The sequence below is a fragment of the Centroberyx gerrardi genome, chromosome 18 (assembly GCF_048128805.1).
Source record: "Centroberyx gerrardi isolate f3 chromosome 18, fCenGer3.hap1.cur.20231027, whole genome shotgun sequence".
Taxonomy (NCBI): Eukaryota; Metazoa; Chordata; class Actinopteri; order Beryciformes; family Berycidae; genus Centroberyx; species Centroberyx gerrardi.
Genome location: NC_136014.1, coordinates 14,037,633 through 14,053,643, shown reverse-complemented (window position 1 = coordinate 14,053,643; position 16,011 = coordinate 14,037,633). Strand labels below are relative to the sequence as shown.

The 16,011-nt window shown below is 42.6% G+C and overlaps 1 protein-coding gene across 2 annotated transcripts; it reads right to left on the bottom strand.

Annotated features, from left to right (window-relative positions):
• Positions 1-519: 519 nt before the first annotated feature.
• Positions 520-11,284, bottom strand: myb (v-myb avian myeloblastosis viral oncogene homolog). 2 transcript variants are annotated; one of them, XM_071919009.2, is made up of 15 exons: positions 11,197-11,284; positions 8,495-8,612; positions 8,201-8,272; positions 7,861-7,953; positions 6,694-6,914; positions 5,850-6,075; positions 5,565-5,633; positions 5,329-5,433; positions 4,586-4,861; positions 3,742-3,878; positions 3,482-3,596; positions 3,113-3,229; positions 2,634-2,732; positions 2,264-2,347; positions 520-2,149 (listed from the first exon to the last, which is right to left on the bottom strand). In XM_071919009.2, the coding sequence occupies exons 1-15, from the start codon at positions 11,217-11,219 to the stop codon at positions 2,036-2,038; spliced, it is 1,869 nt and encodes a 622-aa protein (XP_071775110.1). In that variant the 5' UTR covers positions 11,220-11,284; the 3' UTR covers positions 520-2,035. The 2 variants fall into 2 exon arrangements, with proteins under 2 accessions (XP_071775110.1, XP_071775109.1); XM_071919008.2 differs by having other exon boundaries at positions 520-2,146; positions 11,197-11,238.
• Between the last annotated feature and the right edge of the window lie 4,727 nt (positions 11,285-16,011).

Sequence of the window (16,011 nt, the reverse complement as noted above, 5' to 3'; positions counted from 1 at the left end):
TGTTTGACACAACAAACCTTTGTATCTACAGGGAGATGTGTGCGTGTGCGTGTGTGTGTGTGTGTGTGTGTGTAGGGGAGAAGGGGGGTTGAGAGGGGTGTATTTGAATACTACAGAGTCTTCACAAGGATTTGAATACTACAGAGATAGGTCTGGTTTTGTAAACTCCAGAGTGAGCAGATCATTCATTCACTTCAAACAGAGAATTCCTCCAGACAATGGAGCGGCTTCATAACACTATTTACCCTCCTAACTTAAACCACTGCAGGCTATTTGTACTTAGTTATGTCTATGAGAGCATATTTACACTGTTAAAACAGATGAAAATATGCTTTAATCTATTTAGCTTTAAGGAACAAGATAAATGTAGATGTGCTTTGACCTGCTATCACTACTTTTATCTTGAACTACAGATATCATATAATGTAAGGTGAAAGAATACCCAGAGTGTATCAATGAGTTTTGAAGGCTGTGTATTCCTCTTCACATATTCAAAACATAACACTGAACACATGGGTGTAATTTAAAAAAACAACACACTTTATTCACTAGGCAGTATACAAAAGTACAAAAACACATGAAAACTTGGCGTGTATAAATGCTTTTATAAAATGTGTTTTTTTTGCTTGGAAGCTAGTAAAAAAACAAGGCATCAAATATTAAAAAAAACGATTGTCTGCTAAGTGTTTGAGATGGGCTACCGCAGTTTTAGTAAGAAAACAATACGCTGATTGAATATGCATTATAAAACAATACGTACAAACTATTAAAAGAAATGTTTAAAAACGACAGTCATACAAAACTTTCAATTCCATGGGCTTTTGTTTGTAGCATCAGTGTTTAGTGCTCTCGCTTTTTGTGGAGAACTCAAAATTCAAGTGCAGCTTGGTCTTACTCTTACTGGGCGAAGCTCGTGGTTTCAGAATAAACAGTAAGCTCATTTAAGACTTTTTATATATATTAACAAAAATAATGTTTGTTCATTGGAAATGTTTCCCTATACAGGATACTGTAAAGGCTAGACAGAAAATGACTGCAATATTGAAATGAAAACTCAATTTTTAAAAAATGGTGTTTTGTTAATCAGGTAATACTAAACAAGGCTGGCCTTACTGTCATGTAAGCATAAGATGATCATTCATAGTCGAATATAAACCTGATATGAGAGCAGACATAGCAGCTCATGTTCAGCATTAAAATGTTTACATGAGGTGGCACAGACCAAACACTTGAAACTTCTCAGTAGACACATAACAGCCTATGACAAGATTTCAATTTCCGAAAAAATAGTTTTGTGACTGAAATACAGAGGTCAGTTTTGAATTCATTAACATGCCTTTTGGATATATGATAATGCTAGTCGGGCTTAAATACTGAAGTTAAACACTGCTCCATTGGCCAATTGTAAAAAAAAAAACAACAAAGTCATCAAAACAGAAGAAATAAATTAATCAACTTGTTCTTTATATTAATATCAAAATTCAGAATTATTAATAAGAATACAGCCCAATGCAAATTATATAGCCACCTTTTCCCACTTATAATACAACATTGATAATAATACAATAATGAAACCAAGAGATAGGATGGACATTAAAAAAAACACAACCCGAAGCAAATTCTATAAAAAAGAATTTAAAAACAAAATCAATAGTCTTTGGTTGGTTGAAATCCAACAAGTGTGAGTGTAAAAACACCAATGGCATCGTGCCTCTCCCAACTGTTGTACCACAACAAATAAGAAACCCATTGCGCTGCGTCCAGCGCAGGGAATGTTGATGTTTTCAGATCAACACGTGTCTCTTGTGTGTGTGTGTGCATGTGTGTGCGTGTGTGTGTGTGTGTGTGTGGGTGAGTGTGTGTGTGGGTGAGTGTGTGTGTGTGTGTGTGCGTGCGTGTGTGTGCGTGTGTGTGTGTGGGTGAGTGTGTGTGTGGGTGAGTGTGTGTGTGTGTGTGTGCGTGTGTGTGTGTGTGGGTGAGTGTGTGTGTGTGTGTGTGTGTGTGGGTGAGTGTGTGTGTGTGTGTGTGTGTCTGTCTACATGACCAGTGTCCTGGTAGGGTAAGTGTTGATGTACTTGTGGCTCTGCTCTGAAGCCAAGACCTGTTCCTCTGTTTTCCCACAGGTCACCTGCTCCCATGAACTGAGCTGCTGTTGACAAGAGAGAGAGAGAAAGGATGATGGGTTTTGCATGGTTAATGTACAATCATTACAATTTTGCTTGAAAGTTAGGTTAATAAATACATAATACACACACACACACACCTGTAGTGGGCTGGCCATGGCCCTGCGAGGGAGGTGGTAGGTTTTGTGTCCGTCTTCACTCAGTACTGAGCTAGTAAGCAGGTCCTGAAAGGAAGGCAAGATGAAAGAAAAGAGAAGAAAAGACAAATCATGACAACGTTAATGACAGAAAAGGAAATTAAACTGACTTACAAGACAACTATTACAAAACAAATTACAAAAGGCCAACATGGAGCTCAAAAAACAAAAGGAGGAATTCCCCCCATATATACTGAACTAAGGTACTGCTTGAGGTGAAGATTAAGAGTTGAGGAGCTTTGTCAGTAATTAAGGACAACTTCACATTGGTGAGCATATGAAGTGTGGGGTCAAAGGTAAAATGTGAGCTTACAGGTACTTCCTGTGCAGGGCCGGTGGGGGAGAAGAGTTGTGTGTGGAGATCTTGTCCCTCCCACTGCATACATGGGCTCCTCTCACATGGTGACTCCACCTAGGACACACCCACAACACATTATGGGCACGTGCAATTAACAATCACAAACAATCATGCTAATTTGGACACACCCAATAAATAATCTCAAACAACACTGCTAATTTTCCTGGGCTACAAATACTATATCATTATCATAAAATAGCTATGCTGACTTCCAACTATTCCCAAAAATATGTTAGACAGCTATAAACTATAGACAAACTATAAGCAAATTCTAAAATTTTAGCACAATTGCTAACACAACTGCAAATTTAAATTCTATTAAACTTTTCCTTTCACTTTTGCTTTCTCAAAATAGCAAGTAAAAACTCTTTTTTGTTATTTCAGTCTCAGCATATGTGTGTGTGTGTTCCTGTGCATATGTGAGTGGAAAGTACCTCTTGTTTGATCTTCTTCAGAGGAGGCTGCTCGTCTGGCGAAACCCCTGCTGAGATGTTGCACTCCATAGGCTCCTGCTTGATGGACTCGACCATCTCCTGGTCCAGTGGTGCATTCTGGAAAAGACCCAGATTCCCCGGTGAGTCAGCGCATGTATACTGTGTAGCACAATAGTGGTTTCGATGACAAATTCAAGACAGCTACTGTTCATTAAAAGCCCCTAAACCTCCAAAACCTCAGTGTGTATGTATGCACAGTTATGTAAGTTATGCAAGCGTGCGTGTATGCTGACTGTAATTGTGCCTGTGTCTGAGCAATGCATGCTATCTGTGTGTGTGTGTGTGTGTGTGTTTGTGTGTCTTCCTCACCAGTAGTTTGAGGGGTCCATACTTGGCCTCCTGCAGGGCCAGAGCTGACCTGAAGGGTGTGGGGGTACGAGGGGACGACTCCAGGATCGAACGACGGATGTTTGGAGTCCTGAACCTGAGAGAGAGAGACAAAGAGCGAGAGAGGTGAGTTTTTGAAGGAGTTTTGCAAAGGGTTTGAAACACTGAGAAAGATAACAGTTGATACTTAGTCTCACATACCACACACCTGCAGAATAGAATAGAATAGAATAGTCACTCACATGTCATTCTCTTTCTGGGGCCTGAGAGTGTGGTCGCGGTGTAGGGGGGTGACAATCAGGGGTTTGGAGTCCACAGGCGAGCTCATTGGGTGACTGTCGTTGTCCGAGTGTTCTGGGCTCATTGATTGGTTGAGAAACTGTGAGGCAAAAGCAAGGCAACTAATTAATGAGAGTAGCTTTAAAGGTCGCGTTTTAAGCCATAAGAATCTTGCGGATCATGGGAGCACACTGGGTTGAAACTACAGAGATGGAGAGGAAAGGTGAGAAGAGGACAAAATGTGATAGGATACTGGCTCAAAAGACAAGTGAAAGATGAAATGACTGAGGTAAATCAAAGAAATGAGAAAGGGATAAATGGGGAAGCCACAGGAGACACACGAATTGGTTCTGAATGATTGTTTGTTGATGTCATCAGATGGCAGGTTGGTGATTGGATGGATTCTGATCAAACTCAGCTATTTTTTTAGCTACCTGCGAAGGTGAAAAGGGTAGGTTTCTGACTGGTGAAGGCTTGGGAGTAGAGCAGATGAAACCAGCCCATGACACTGCACCATGAGCAGTTCTTGAGCCCTGATTGGGCGAGACCCTGTCTGTTCTGAGAATGCTCCTATCCGAGAACCCACTGGTACTGGCCTCACCCAATGAGGAGAGGCTCTAGGAAAAGGGCGGGAAAAAATGGGTCAAGGCCCACTATTGGGTAAAATCTATGTGTTTTCTCTATCTTCAAAATTGGTAAGCTACCTTTTTTTGGTCTGAAAATATTTGTTGGTGGCACGTGTGTTTTTAATATACAGACCAATCGCAAACTAAAAACGCATTATAAAAAGGACATGCAGATACTTACTGAGTCAATGACAGATTCCATGAACTCAACATGAGTATTAGAGAATGCAGGGCTGTTGTGATGGCTGCTGCTGCTGTTGTTGTTGTTGTTGTTGTTGTTGTTGTTGCTGTTGCTGCTGTGGGCGCGTGTTGACGAGGCGCTCTCCTCAGGTAGGCAGCCCTGGTCGAGAGGCAGGGCAGGGGCGGCTGCCAGGTGGTGATGTAACGACATAGCCGCACCCTCCAAGCTGTCGGTCACAGAGCTCTGGTTGACCCAGCTGGGATAGGGCAGATTGATCTGGGAAAAAGGGAGATATTAAGAGTGAAATTTAGAAATAATCATCATTGAATTGTCACCAATGAATGTGAGCATAGGGAAGTGTGTAAAAAAGAGTCAAATACGCACGAGAGGAAGAGCAAAAGTGACAAAAAGGGAGGGGGTGTAAAAAAAAATGAACAGAGAGGAGAAAGGGAACTTGTATGTAAAGCTGGCAGGAGGGTGGCAGTAGTGGTGGGTAGAAGGTTGCACAAGGGGTCACGCACACGCAAACACAGAAATGGCGAGATACAGTCCTATTTCACCACTTTTGCAGAAACAGACCCCCCAGATGTTTCCTCCTCCCTTTACACATGAACACACACATCCAACCATTGTCCTTAAAGCCAGGGTCAACGCAGATACACATAAATTGTGTTGTCACACTTTCACATATCTACGCTTGCTCACACACACACACACACACACACACACACACACACACTCACTGGTAGTGATGGCTGGCCTCGCAGCTCGTTCTCTGTTGACATGAGCAGCAGCTCGATCTCTTTCACCCTCTTCTCCTTCTCCGGGTCCTCCTCACTATAGTGTCTCTGAGAGAGAGAGAGAGACAGCAGGAGACGGATATTAATTTATATTTAGCGCTCAATCACTCCTGTTCGTCTTCCCTTCTTACAATCCTGACAATCCAACTCTGTATACTTTCTGTGTCTTCTGTTTTTACCTGTATAGCAGCGGTTCCATGCTGGGGAATGTTCAGGATGTTCAAATGCAGGGCCATGGGGAAGGGCACCTGTTAAGCCAATCAGAGACAAGTCGAACGTCACAACCACACAACAGCAAATTCAACTCCATTTGAGGCTGTTACCCTTAATCTCCAATAGATACACAATCAGTAGCATTCAGGTGCTTACTGTTTGAAGCTTTCCGAAATTCCAGATTAGTGGAGTCTAAATTTTTGTGGAACTATTCAGTTAACTGAAACTTTAATGCTCTCAGGTCCACTCACTCGGTGTGTGTCGGAGATGTAGGGGTAGTTGAGCGGCGACAGGGGAGTGAGTGACGCGTGGTTGGGTGGGTGGTGGGAGAAACTCATGATGTGATTGGTGGCCTTGATGTAACCGTGGCCGATGGAGAGCGAGGAGTTGTTCTTCGCGGCGTTCTGCAGATAGCCTTCCTGTTCCACCTTCCGCCTCATGGTGGAGTTCCAGTGGTTCTTTATAGCATTGTCAGTCCTGGATGTCATGAATAACACACACACACACACACACACACACAGTTAAAGTTAGAGGTAGTTAGTTATAAAACACATCCTCACACCCACGTCCTTTGTGAGCACACACACGTGCAAAATGCAAAGACAAAGATACCCTGGACCTCTAGTGGTACTTGATAGCATTATCAACACAGGCACACACACACATTCAAGTACAGACACAACACTGATAAAGTTATCAGTGCAGAGCAATTACAAACATCGCAAAACTCTCTCTTTTCTCTCTCATCCCCTTTCTCTCTCTGTCTTTCTATTCCATTCCTCTTTCTCTGTAAAGAACCTCCTCTCCCTATCTTACTTTCTCTATCCGCCTTTTCTCTTACTTTCTCTATCTGCCCCTCCATCCTCTCTCATGTACGCTCACTCCACCTTCAGTCCTTTCTCGTCATTTGTCTTCTCTTTCCATCCCTCCTTCGCTTTCCGCCCTTCCATCTATCTTCTGCACATCCTACCTACAAAAACCTAAACCTTCAGTGGTTTATCCAGCTTCTCTCTTTCTATCATTCTCTCCCTCCCTCCCTCCCTCCCTCCCTCCCTCTCCTCTTCATTCTCACCATCTCCCTCATGCCTGCCTTACCTGCCAGGGAGCAGCTTAGCGATTTCGGCCCAGCGGTTGCCCAGCTTCTCGTGGGCCTGGTAGATGATTCGGTCCTCCTCCTCGGTCCACGATGTCTTCTTCACCTCCGGGTTCAGGTGGTTGTGCCAGCGCTCGCGGCACTGCTTGCCGATGCGCCCCTTCAGGTGCTTGGCGATCACTGACCAGCGCTTGGCGCCATACTTCTGGACCAGCTCGATCACCTGGGGTGGGTGTGTGTTTGTGTGTGTGAGAGAGAGAGGAATAAAAAGAGGGGAGAAGGAAGAGAATTGAAGAGGAAGAGAAGTGAATAGTGGTGGAGTAGCGTGAGTAAAGAGGAAGGAAGGAGCAATAACAGAGAGGGGAGAGGAGAGGGAGGAGGGGATGAGAATAGTGTAAGAAAAAGATGAAGGTAAAAAGATGAAGAGTAATAGAGGTGTACAGTAGGTGGGATAGGATATGAAAAGAAGAAGGGGGGAGAAATTGAGAGGAAAAAAACCTTTTAGTCTTCAAGAAAAATCCTAAGTCAGAAACTCATACATTGTCTCACTGAACCCTTCCCCTCTCCTCTCCTCCCTCCTTCCCTCTTTCTTTATCTTTCTTTCTCCGGAGGTGATTGAGAACACCTGCTGGTGTGCAGTGAGGGAGTTTCCAGTGGAACGTTATCCACTCTGCTAATCATTACAGTGACATCTGCATGGAAATATAACTCCTTTGGACAACTTCAACACTTAGGCAACTTTTTGGGAAACTAAAATGTGCAACAGCAGCCAGGGAGTTGCCACAGAATAGTTGCTTTAATCACATAGGAACAAAACGTTTTTTGTTTTTTTTTACCCTGTATGACATTTTATTGCCTGTTGCTGAGAGTGGTACCCAACTACATTAGTCCAAATACCTAGTTTATCACCAGCCTAATGCTTTCCACATTTTACGTGACAGAAGCAGTTTAATGTAGATATTAGGAACTCACTATAATTAATCAAAGTTTCTAGGGTGCGCTACATCAGATGTGGTTCTACACTGTTCTCTAAACTGTGCAAAAACATGTGTGGTGCCATCATTGCTCATGCACAGTTTGTCACTGTTTCATGTGTCTCTTGAGTGATCCACATAGTCCTGTATGGACTTTTAAGGTTCCCTTGAGGTGCTGAGCAGCTGTTTTCTTACCCTCTGGTCCTCCTCTTTGGTCCAGGGGCCTTTGATGAGTTCTGGGTTGAGAACCTTCTGCCACCTGTGCTGGCATTGCACATCTGTGCGGTTCTAGTGGGTCAGAGAGCAAAGCCTTTAGTCATCACCCACATACTATGGAGCGTTATTAGGAGCATGCATATGAATCACCAGACTTAAGTTATTAAGACTTTAGAACTTAAGACTATTAAGAATATGGTTCAAATGTTGCTGTTTATCTTTTGGCCTACCTCTCTAAAATTGGTCTCAGTGTGGGTGTGTGTGTATGCATGTGTGTGTTTGTGCATGCATACTGTGTATCCATGGACCTACTACTTACAGTTAGTAAGCTAGCAATGAGTTTCCAGTCTTCTGATCCATGAAGCTCAACAAGCTTCTTCAACTTCTCATCCTGAAAAAAAACAACAATTTTAACTTCAATACAATGAACATCAACCCCAGCAATTTAAAAACTAGTGTCTCTCATGGCAATTTCCATCTATTATGTCATCTGTATGAAATATGCATATTTTGTTTTGAACAGGGGCACAGGATTCATTGGTGAAAACAAGGAGAAGCTGTTTAGGCAGGTGTGTGTGTGTATGTGTGTGTGTGTGTGTGTGTGTGTGTGTACCTCTTCCCGTGTCCAGCGTGTTTTGCCGAGGTGGCGTTTCCCTGCCTTGGCCAGGGATCCATCATAGTCGTGGTCGTACATCTCAATCTCCTCCTCATCCTCCTCACTACTGTAAACACTAGAGAGAGGGAGAGCGAGAGAGAGAGACAGAGAGAGAGAGAGAGAGAGAGAGAGAGAGAGAGAGCATTTGAATTGGAAAACACCTTTATTGCCACAATTCAGCAACAAGACAACAATAAACAGGTCAAGAAACAACTGTGAAACACCCAATCATAATTATTAAAGAAGACAGACAGAGAGAGAGAGAATGAGAGAAAGAGCGAGAGAGACAAAAAGAGAAAGAGAAAGAAACAGAGAGGTGGAGGTTGCGTGAAAAAGAAGCGAGAGTGTAAGACGATACAAAGTTAAATAATAGGACAATAAGTACCAGTCTATTTCCAAACTACTCCCTAATAATCTCTTTACAGACTACATAAAGAACTCAGCCCACTCTTTAACTCATCAGGTGGCAACACAGACAGAACCAGTCATTCTTGAAGGTTTGGGTACAGGCTTTTAGCCAAGACACCCACGAGGGGAGAGGGAGAGAGAGAGAAAGACGGAGAGAGGGAGAGAGAGAGAGAGAGAGAGAGACAGAGAGAGAGAGAGAGAAAGAACAAGAGCAAGGGGGGGCGGTAGAATTGGATGAACAGGTTCCAGTGTTGTTGGTTTCCACAGATACTGGGATTGGCACATGTGATCATAATTTCATGACCCTGGCGTGTTCAGACCTGCACTGGCATTGTACAGCACATGCATGCAGGCAGGCGTGCGCACACACACACACACACCAGTTACACTAGTTAACCAATCAGAATGTAGACCATGGACAACGTGGAAGCAAGATAGGGTACTTTGGTGTCTTGCAGAGCAACAGGTGAACAGGAACCCACCGGGATGTGTATGTGTGTGTGTGTGTGTGGTGTGTGTGTGTGTGTGTGTGTGTGTGTGTGTGTGTTTGTTCCACTATGGACAACAAGAGGATATCTACAGGGGATTAACTTCCTTAACATGTTTTTGTCCATTTTGTCAAATACATAACCATATGTTTAATAAGATGAAGATACACATCAATACACAGCATCATTAGAATAGCGTGTTTTGATGTAGGCTATCAGTCATTTTATGCAAATAATCATATTCACTTGTATACCATAGGCTAATTCCATATTTAAACCAGCAAAAAACCCTAAACCACTCATGCTGCTCAGAACAAAAGAAACAATAGGACTCTAGTCATTTGAAAACACAGGCGAGAAAACAAAAAAGAAAGAAAACTGTAATTTCAACAAGTTTACAGATCATGTTGAGCATGGTGAATCAACTGTATGAAAACAGATGATCTGAGTCAGTGCCAGTGAGATGGTTTGGAGACAAGTGAACTCGCATCGCACCTTCAAATTACCTATGTTTACACTAGACCCTTTACCAGCATTACAAACCCGTGCTTGGAGAAACTAAAATAAAAAATATTACACGCGAGTTTAATGCCATGCGTTAAGGTAATGCTTCCCAAAGAAACCTCCGACTGTGGTGCCGATACATGCACAATAAAGTGACCAAAATGAGCAAGTGAAAGTTGGGGATCAGTGTCGATTTCGGCGTCAGAATAAAGTAAAAGTTGCATCTGATTAAAAACAGTGCAGCTTCTTCTTGAGACAATGTGTACATAAGAGGACGTTGTGAAAGCGCAGGTTCCAAAATAACAGAGAGCGCCCGTCGCTTTCAGAGATGCTAAGGAAGGCTGCTGAGGGCTGTGTGGGCTATGACAGACTGACAGGCCTACCGCTATGGCTGCATTCAGGCTGTCTGCAAGTTTCACCAAGCTTTTTAATGCCAGTTAGAATGAAATATAAGACTCAATTCGCAAGTGACATAAGCGTGCAAATGAAACAACTGTGTACCTATCAGCACACAAGTCTGTGTGACTGACTCGGCTGATGGTCACCGGAAAAACAGCGCACTAAAAACAATATTTTAAGCATTCAGATAAGCTGAATTTAAGACTTAAAACGCTTAATTTCAAGACCTAGCCTATTAAGGCTGTGAGTTTAGTTAATATTAGACATTTAAGACTTTTGCAGTACCTGCAGACAGAAGGTAGGCTACATTGCATCAGAATTTGTATTTACTATAGACTCGTATTAGACCAATATCCAAGCTCTGTCTTATGCACGGCGTGGCACGCGCCTGTCCACCCGCCTAATGCAATGAATGTGTGTGTATGTGTGTGTGTGTGTGTGTGTGTGTGAGAGAGAGAGAGAGAGAGAGAGAGAGAGAGAGAGAGAAAGAGAGAGAGAGAGAGACCCTCTCCCTCTCTCCACTGACAGCAGCGCGAGGAACACACACGCCAGATGACCACCACCTGTCATGTGCGCGCGAGACACCCACACTAGTAGCCTACTCGACTTCAACGGTCAGAAAACCCCCCCAAAACGGTTCACAAATACAAACACGACTATAAAACAACAGTGTAGAAAATAAACATTAACTCTTTTGAATAACAGTAATCATGCACTCACAAACTTTAGCGTAAGATGATGCGCTGCGCGTTTACAGCAACCAATATAAATTATATCCCACTCACAGCAAAAAAAAAAGTAAAACACGCACACAGAAAAAGAAAGTAACGTTAAAAGTTGAATTGGCTTGTGTGAGCTTACCTGTGTCTCGGCCGCCGAGCCATTTTGAGGTTTGGTGAGCGGCTCGCAGGGTGCGCTGAGCTCTTACGTTAGCTATATCTGCTCTGAGTGTGTACTCCTGGCGAGGAGGCAGGTTGACATTATAAAGACGACACTCAGCAACTCCTCCCGCAAAATTTGCCGCTCCAGAGCGTGACCGACTGCGCATGCCCAGCAGAGTACCCAAGGAAAGTTATACTGCTGCTGCCTTCAAATGCTGTCGGAAGTTGTAGCATTACGAGTTGAGCGCACACGAGTCACCCAACAGTGTATACAGCTGGGAAAAGCCAGAATTTTCTTCGATACCCGAGTTGCTGAGATGTGTCTTGAGGGAAAACATGGCGGGGAGTGTAGAAGGAGTGCAGTAACTTAATGATAACTAAATAAGTGGGTAAACTATCATATCCAGTTAGTGATCATCATAAGACAAACAACCATTATAAACAAAAATCAGCTGTAGTCTCCAAAAAGCATTAATTTATACTTTTTCCCCAAAAGACCCTATCCTGTTGACACTACCTAGCAAATCCTATACTATGAAATTACATGGGTAATATTTAGGTATATCAGGCTAAAAAGGTCGGTAAACTTTATTCTGCAAATAAAAGTTGTGTAAACTGAGTGTAAGTGGAATTACTCTCCACTACATCCCTGGAGCGCGTCAACAGTTAATGGTAAAGTTAACACTCCGACAAGAAGTACGAACTTTCGAGCCGCATTTGAAGGCAACATGAGACACACTGTTGTCAAAGGCGCGTATTGCCAGACTGTCCGCGCTAAAAAAACTATTTTCATGAGTTAGGCTACTTCTCTTTTTTTCTGGTGAAAAAAAAGGAAGGAAGGGGAGCTATTGTATCTGGACAATGTAAACAATTGCGGAATGGTTTATTGCCATGCGCGGAAAGTGAAGTTGCATGGTTTCTCTCCTTGGCTACCTGTTTCTGGAGTGCCTGATGGTGTTGTAGATACAGATGTTTCTCACTGATAAAGCGAGGAACAAGACCTTATCGTGTGGCGATAAAATGAGCTTTTGGGTTGAGGAGCAATCGTGCTTTGCTCTTGCCTAGACAAAGAAAGCAAAAGAAATACAGTGCCATTTTGACTTTTGTGTGAATGTAGTCTATTGCATACCTCTTATGATAACTTTCCATAAAGAACACTAGACTCCCTTTATGATTCCTCAAGTTGCTGGAGATGTCTTTGAATTTATTCAAAATAACCCACATTTAAATTAGAAACAAGATGAGCCTGTTTTTCAACATCCCTGTGTAGAAGATGAGCAAACCCATGGTCATAATGCTTCTGTCTTGTCTTGTGTTGCATACCTCTGTATTATTCTCTTTCTTAGGTGGCTGGGGATAGCCTGTTTTTTTTTTTGTTGCTTTGGCTGCAGAAGGCTAGGCCTGTAGCTTCCCTGCACCGGGGCAGCCGCTCAGCCATTCAGTGGGGGGACCTTATAGGTTTATTTGTATAAATGTGTCTTCTCATTGTATTAGTTCCTCCATACGCGTCCGTATTGTCCTGGTCACTTGTAATTACCATCACCCCAGAGCAGGCTATTGTCCCAGGGCAGTCATCTTGGCGGCATGATGAGGGGCTACACACCCACACACACACACACACACACACACACACAGCCATGGACTGCAAGTTTCACTATTTTATTGGATGCAACAGCGTGGGCAGAGTGTTCAGTGAAGCACTTACACATAGAAAAATATTAAGGCTAAGAAAATGGATCTGGGTTGAGTGAAGTACAGCATGAAAATATTTTAATTGTGTACTCCTCTTAATTATGAAATTATCTACGGATGAAAAGAACGGTTTTGTTTGTTCAGAGATGACAAATGTCATCATCTATACACAAACAAAATCATGTGGACAAATATGTTACTGTTAAAGGGATGAGACTTTGTTTAAGTGCCACTATATCTGACATTATCTGACAGCAGGCCTATGATATAATGTATCACATGGTTGCCTGGTTGCAATCACCTGTAGGTATCAAATCCCATAGAGACATACACACCTGTGTACACAAGCATTGTTCTAGTCATTTTTGACTCAAGGAGGCTGTACTTGAGGTGTATGTGTGTGTGTGTGTGTGCAAATGCCTACATGTATATATGCGTCTATGGCTTTCCTCCATCTGTATGTTTCTTTTCCCTCGAGGGTAATAGTAAAAACTATATCTTGTTACCTGAAACCAAATAAAAGGAAGAGAGCCAGGCTATGCAAATACCCCATAGTAAGTCGAGCAGGGAGCCTAAGTTCCATTGACTTTTGGCTGAGGACATTTGCATGGGCGCGATTGGACAGGTTAAGGACAGGTATTGTGAGGGCTGCCCCCTTTGCAAAGCATTGTGTGCACAGGTTGGTTCATTTGAATGATTTTTAATGATGGCCCCCGGGCTCGAGATATCATCCCACCAGGCTTTCAAATCCACTGTTTGGAAGACCAAACAATTGTGTATTGTGTGTGTGTGTGTGTGTGCGTGTGTGTGTGTGTGTGTGTGAGAGGGCTGTAGTGGGGGAGGGTTGAGTCAAACAGGTAAACGGGTAGGGGTAAGGTTGAGTCAAACAGCTAGGGAATGGGATCTTGTATGGTTGTATGGTTGAAAAAACACACATTGGCATACTCAAATCTGGCAATCATTATTCGAGAACCCGTTCAGAAAATTTTCTCTATGCAAATTTCATAATGCATAGGCTTATATGCATAATGAATACATATGGAAAATAGTGAGTCAAACATAGTAAAAGTTTTCAGAACAATTCACCATCCTTATTGATTTGTTATCTGAATCGTTTTCTTTTTTTTTTTTATTACATTTTATTCTCACACCTCACGCCATGCAGACCCAAAGTTTAGGATCTCAAATGTTCTTCTTCACTGACCTAAGTTGTTCGGCCCACCAGTCAGAGACAGCCAGGGGCATTGGTTTTGCATTATCTTTGGAGGTGTGTTCCTGTGAAAGACTCGTCCCCTGATGCTTGGTGCCCTTGGCAAATTATGTAAAGCATTACCTCATACCCGCTGCCAACTTTTGGGATGGACTTCACCCCTCACCCACTTACACAAAGGCTTTGTCCTCCTCTACAATTAAACCAGGATTAATCTGTTTTCAGATTTACACGCTGTTGTTGACAGATGTGCAATCCTTTGCTTTCACTTGATGCCATCGCTCCCATCTTCATCCATTCGGCAGCAACCATTTTGTGTCCCTCCTAGCATTTGATGTAATTCAGTTGCAGACACAAAAAATGATGTGAACGGATGCAAACCATGAACGTTTTATCTGTCACTGTCTGTCTGTCCATCTTTCTGTCTGTCAATAACACAATCATTTATACATTCTTATAACAAAGCACCCACCCACTGATCCGCTCATCCTTCTATCAATCTGTTCATCCATCTGTTTAATCCATCTACTTAACCCTTCATTCATTCTCTCAGAAATCCATCCATCCAGCCAGCTCATTCATTGATCAACCTTACCCTACACACTGTGGCCTCACCACGTGCACAGATTTGACCAGGCAGTGCGCAAAGCAAATTCAAAGGAAACAAATGCTCAGATCCTGTGTAGAGGTGTGAAAATCACACTTCAACCCTGCTGCCATATAGCGTCGACTCTTTCATATTTGATTCATCTGTACATTTGTCTAAGTAAAATGACGCCTGTGTGAATAATCTGAAAAAAACACAACCTCATCTTTAGCCTTTTAATTCAGATAAACATTTTGATATCGCATGATACTGAAGTTTTGGTTTGAGTAAAGACTCTTTTCTGAAACATTACTCTGATCTGTGAATTGCAGAAGGCGTCGTTAATGTAAAATAACAGTAATTGTTAGAAAAAATAACAAAAACTAACACAGTCTTAATGTTGAAACTGGTACGTTAAATTACATTTCACTTATGCAGTGGAGATGGAACATGTTGCCTATCAGGTGCTGTTTGCTGCCTTGCTTGGTTTTAAAATGTCCCAGAAACATTTGAGTGATGCAAAGGAAGAGTTCCCTCCTTATCACCTGTGTGACCCTATAAAGACTGTGTGTGTTTGTGTGTGTGTGTGTGTGTGTGTGTGTGTGTGTGTGTGCAGTTGTGTTTGTTTTGCCATGTATATGTCGATGTAAAACATCAAGATGCAGGAAGTGGAAATTTAGAGGGGAGACCTCCGCCCACTCACAGACCCACATGCATGCATGCACACACACACGCACATACTCTTAACTGAAGGTAAACTTAGCGTACACCAAATTAACTTTCTGAATGGCATCATCACCATTAAATGAGACCTTCCCCACCTCCTCTTTCTTCTCTTCCTCTCTTCTTCTCTCTCGTCTCTCTCTCTTTCTTACTAACCTATGTCAATCTAGGCCGCTCTTTGTCAAACTGCCACTTGCAATATGAGCCATTCATTGTGAAAAGGTCTTTAGAATTACCTAAGCAGGTGTCTTTCTTTACTCTGCTCTATTTTTAGATAGGGAAGACACACCAAACCTCATATTTCATATCACTGTGCAGATGTGCCACTGCCTGCTGTACCTGCATCACTGGCAGTATCAGATTATTGTCTGACATTTTCATTTTCTTCTCTTTCATCTACACATATCAGATCAGGACACCACAACATGTCATACACCACACACACACACACACACACACACACACACACACACCTATAGTCATGCATGTGCACACATACTTCCACACACATACTAAAAGACACACATGTATACACAGACCTGCAAAGAGCCAGTCACACACACACACACACAAATATTTTATTT

Excerpts from the sequence above, each read along its gene's own strand:
- myb (XM_071919009.2), bottom strand. The coding sequence starts at position 11,219 with ATGGCTCGGCGGCCGAGACACAG. Across the intron at positions 3,597-3,741 it reads CCCCAGAAAGAGAATGACAT|GTTCAGGACTCCAAACATCC; the intron begins GTGAGTGACTAT and ends TCTCTCTCTCAG. Across the intron at positions 3,230-3,481 it reads ATGGACCCCTCAAACTACTG|AATGCACCACTGGACCAGGA; the intron begins GTGAGGAAGACA and ends GGTCTTTTCCAG.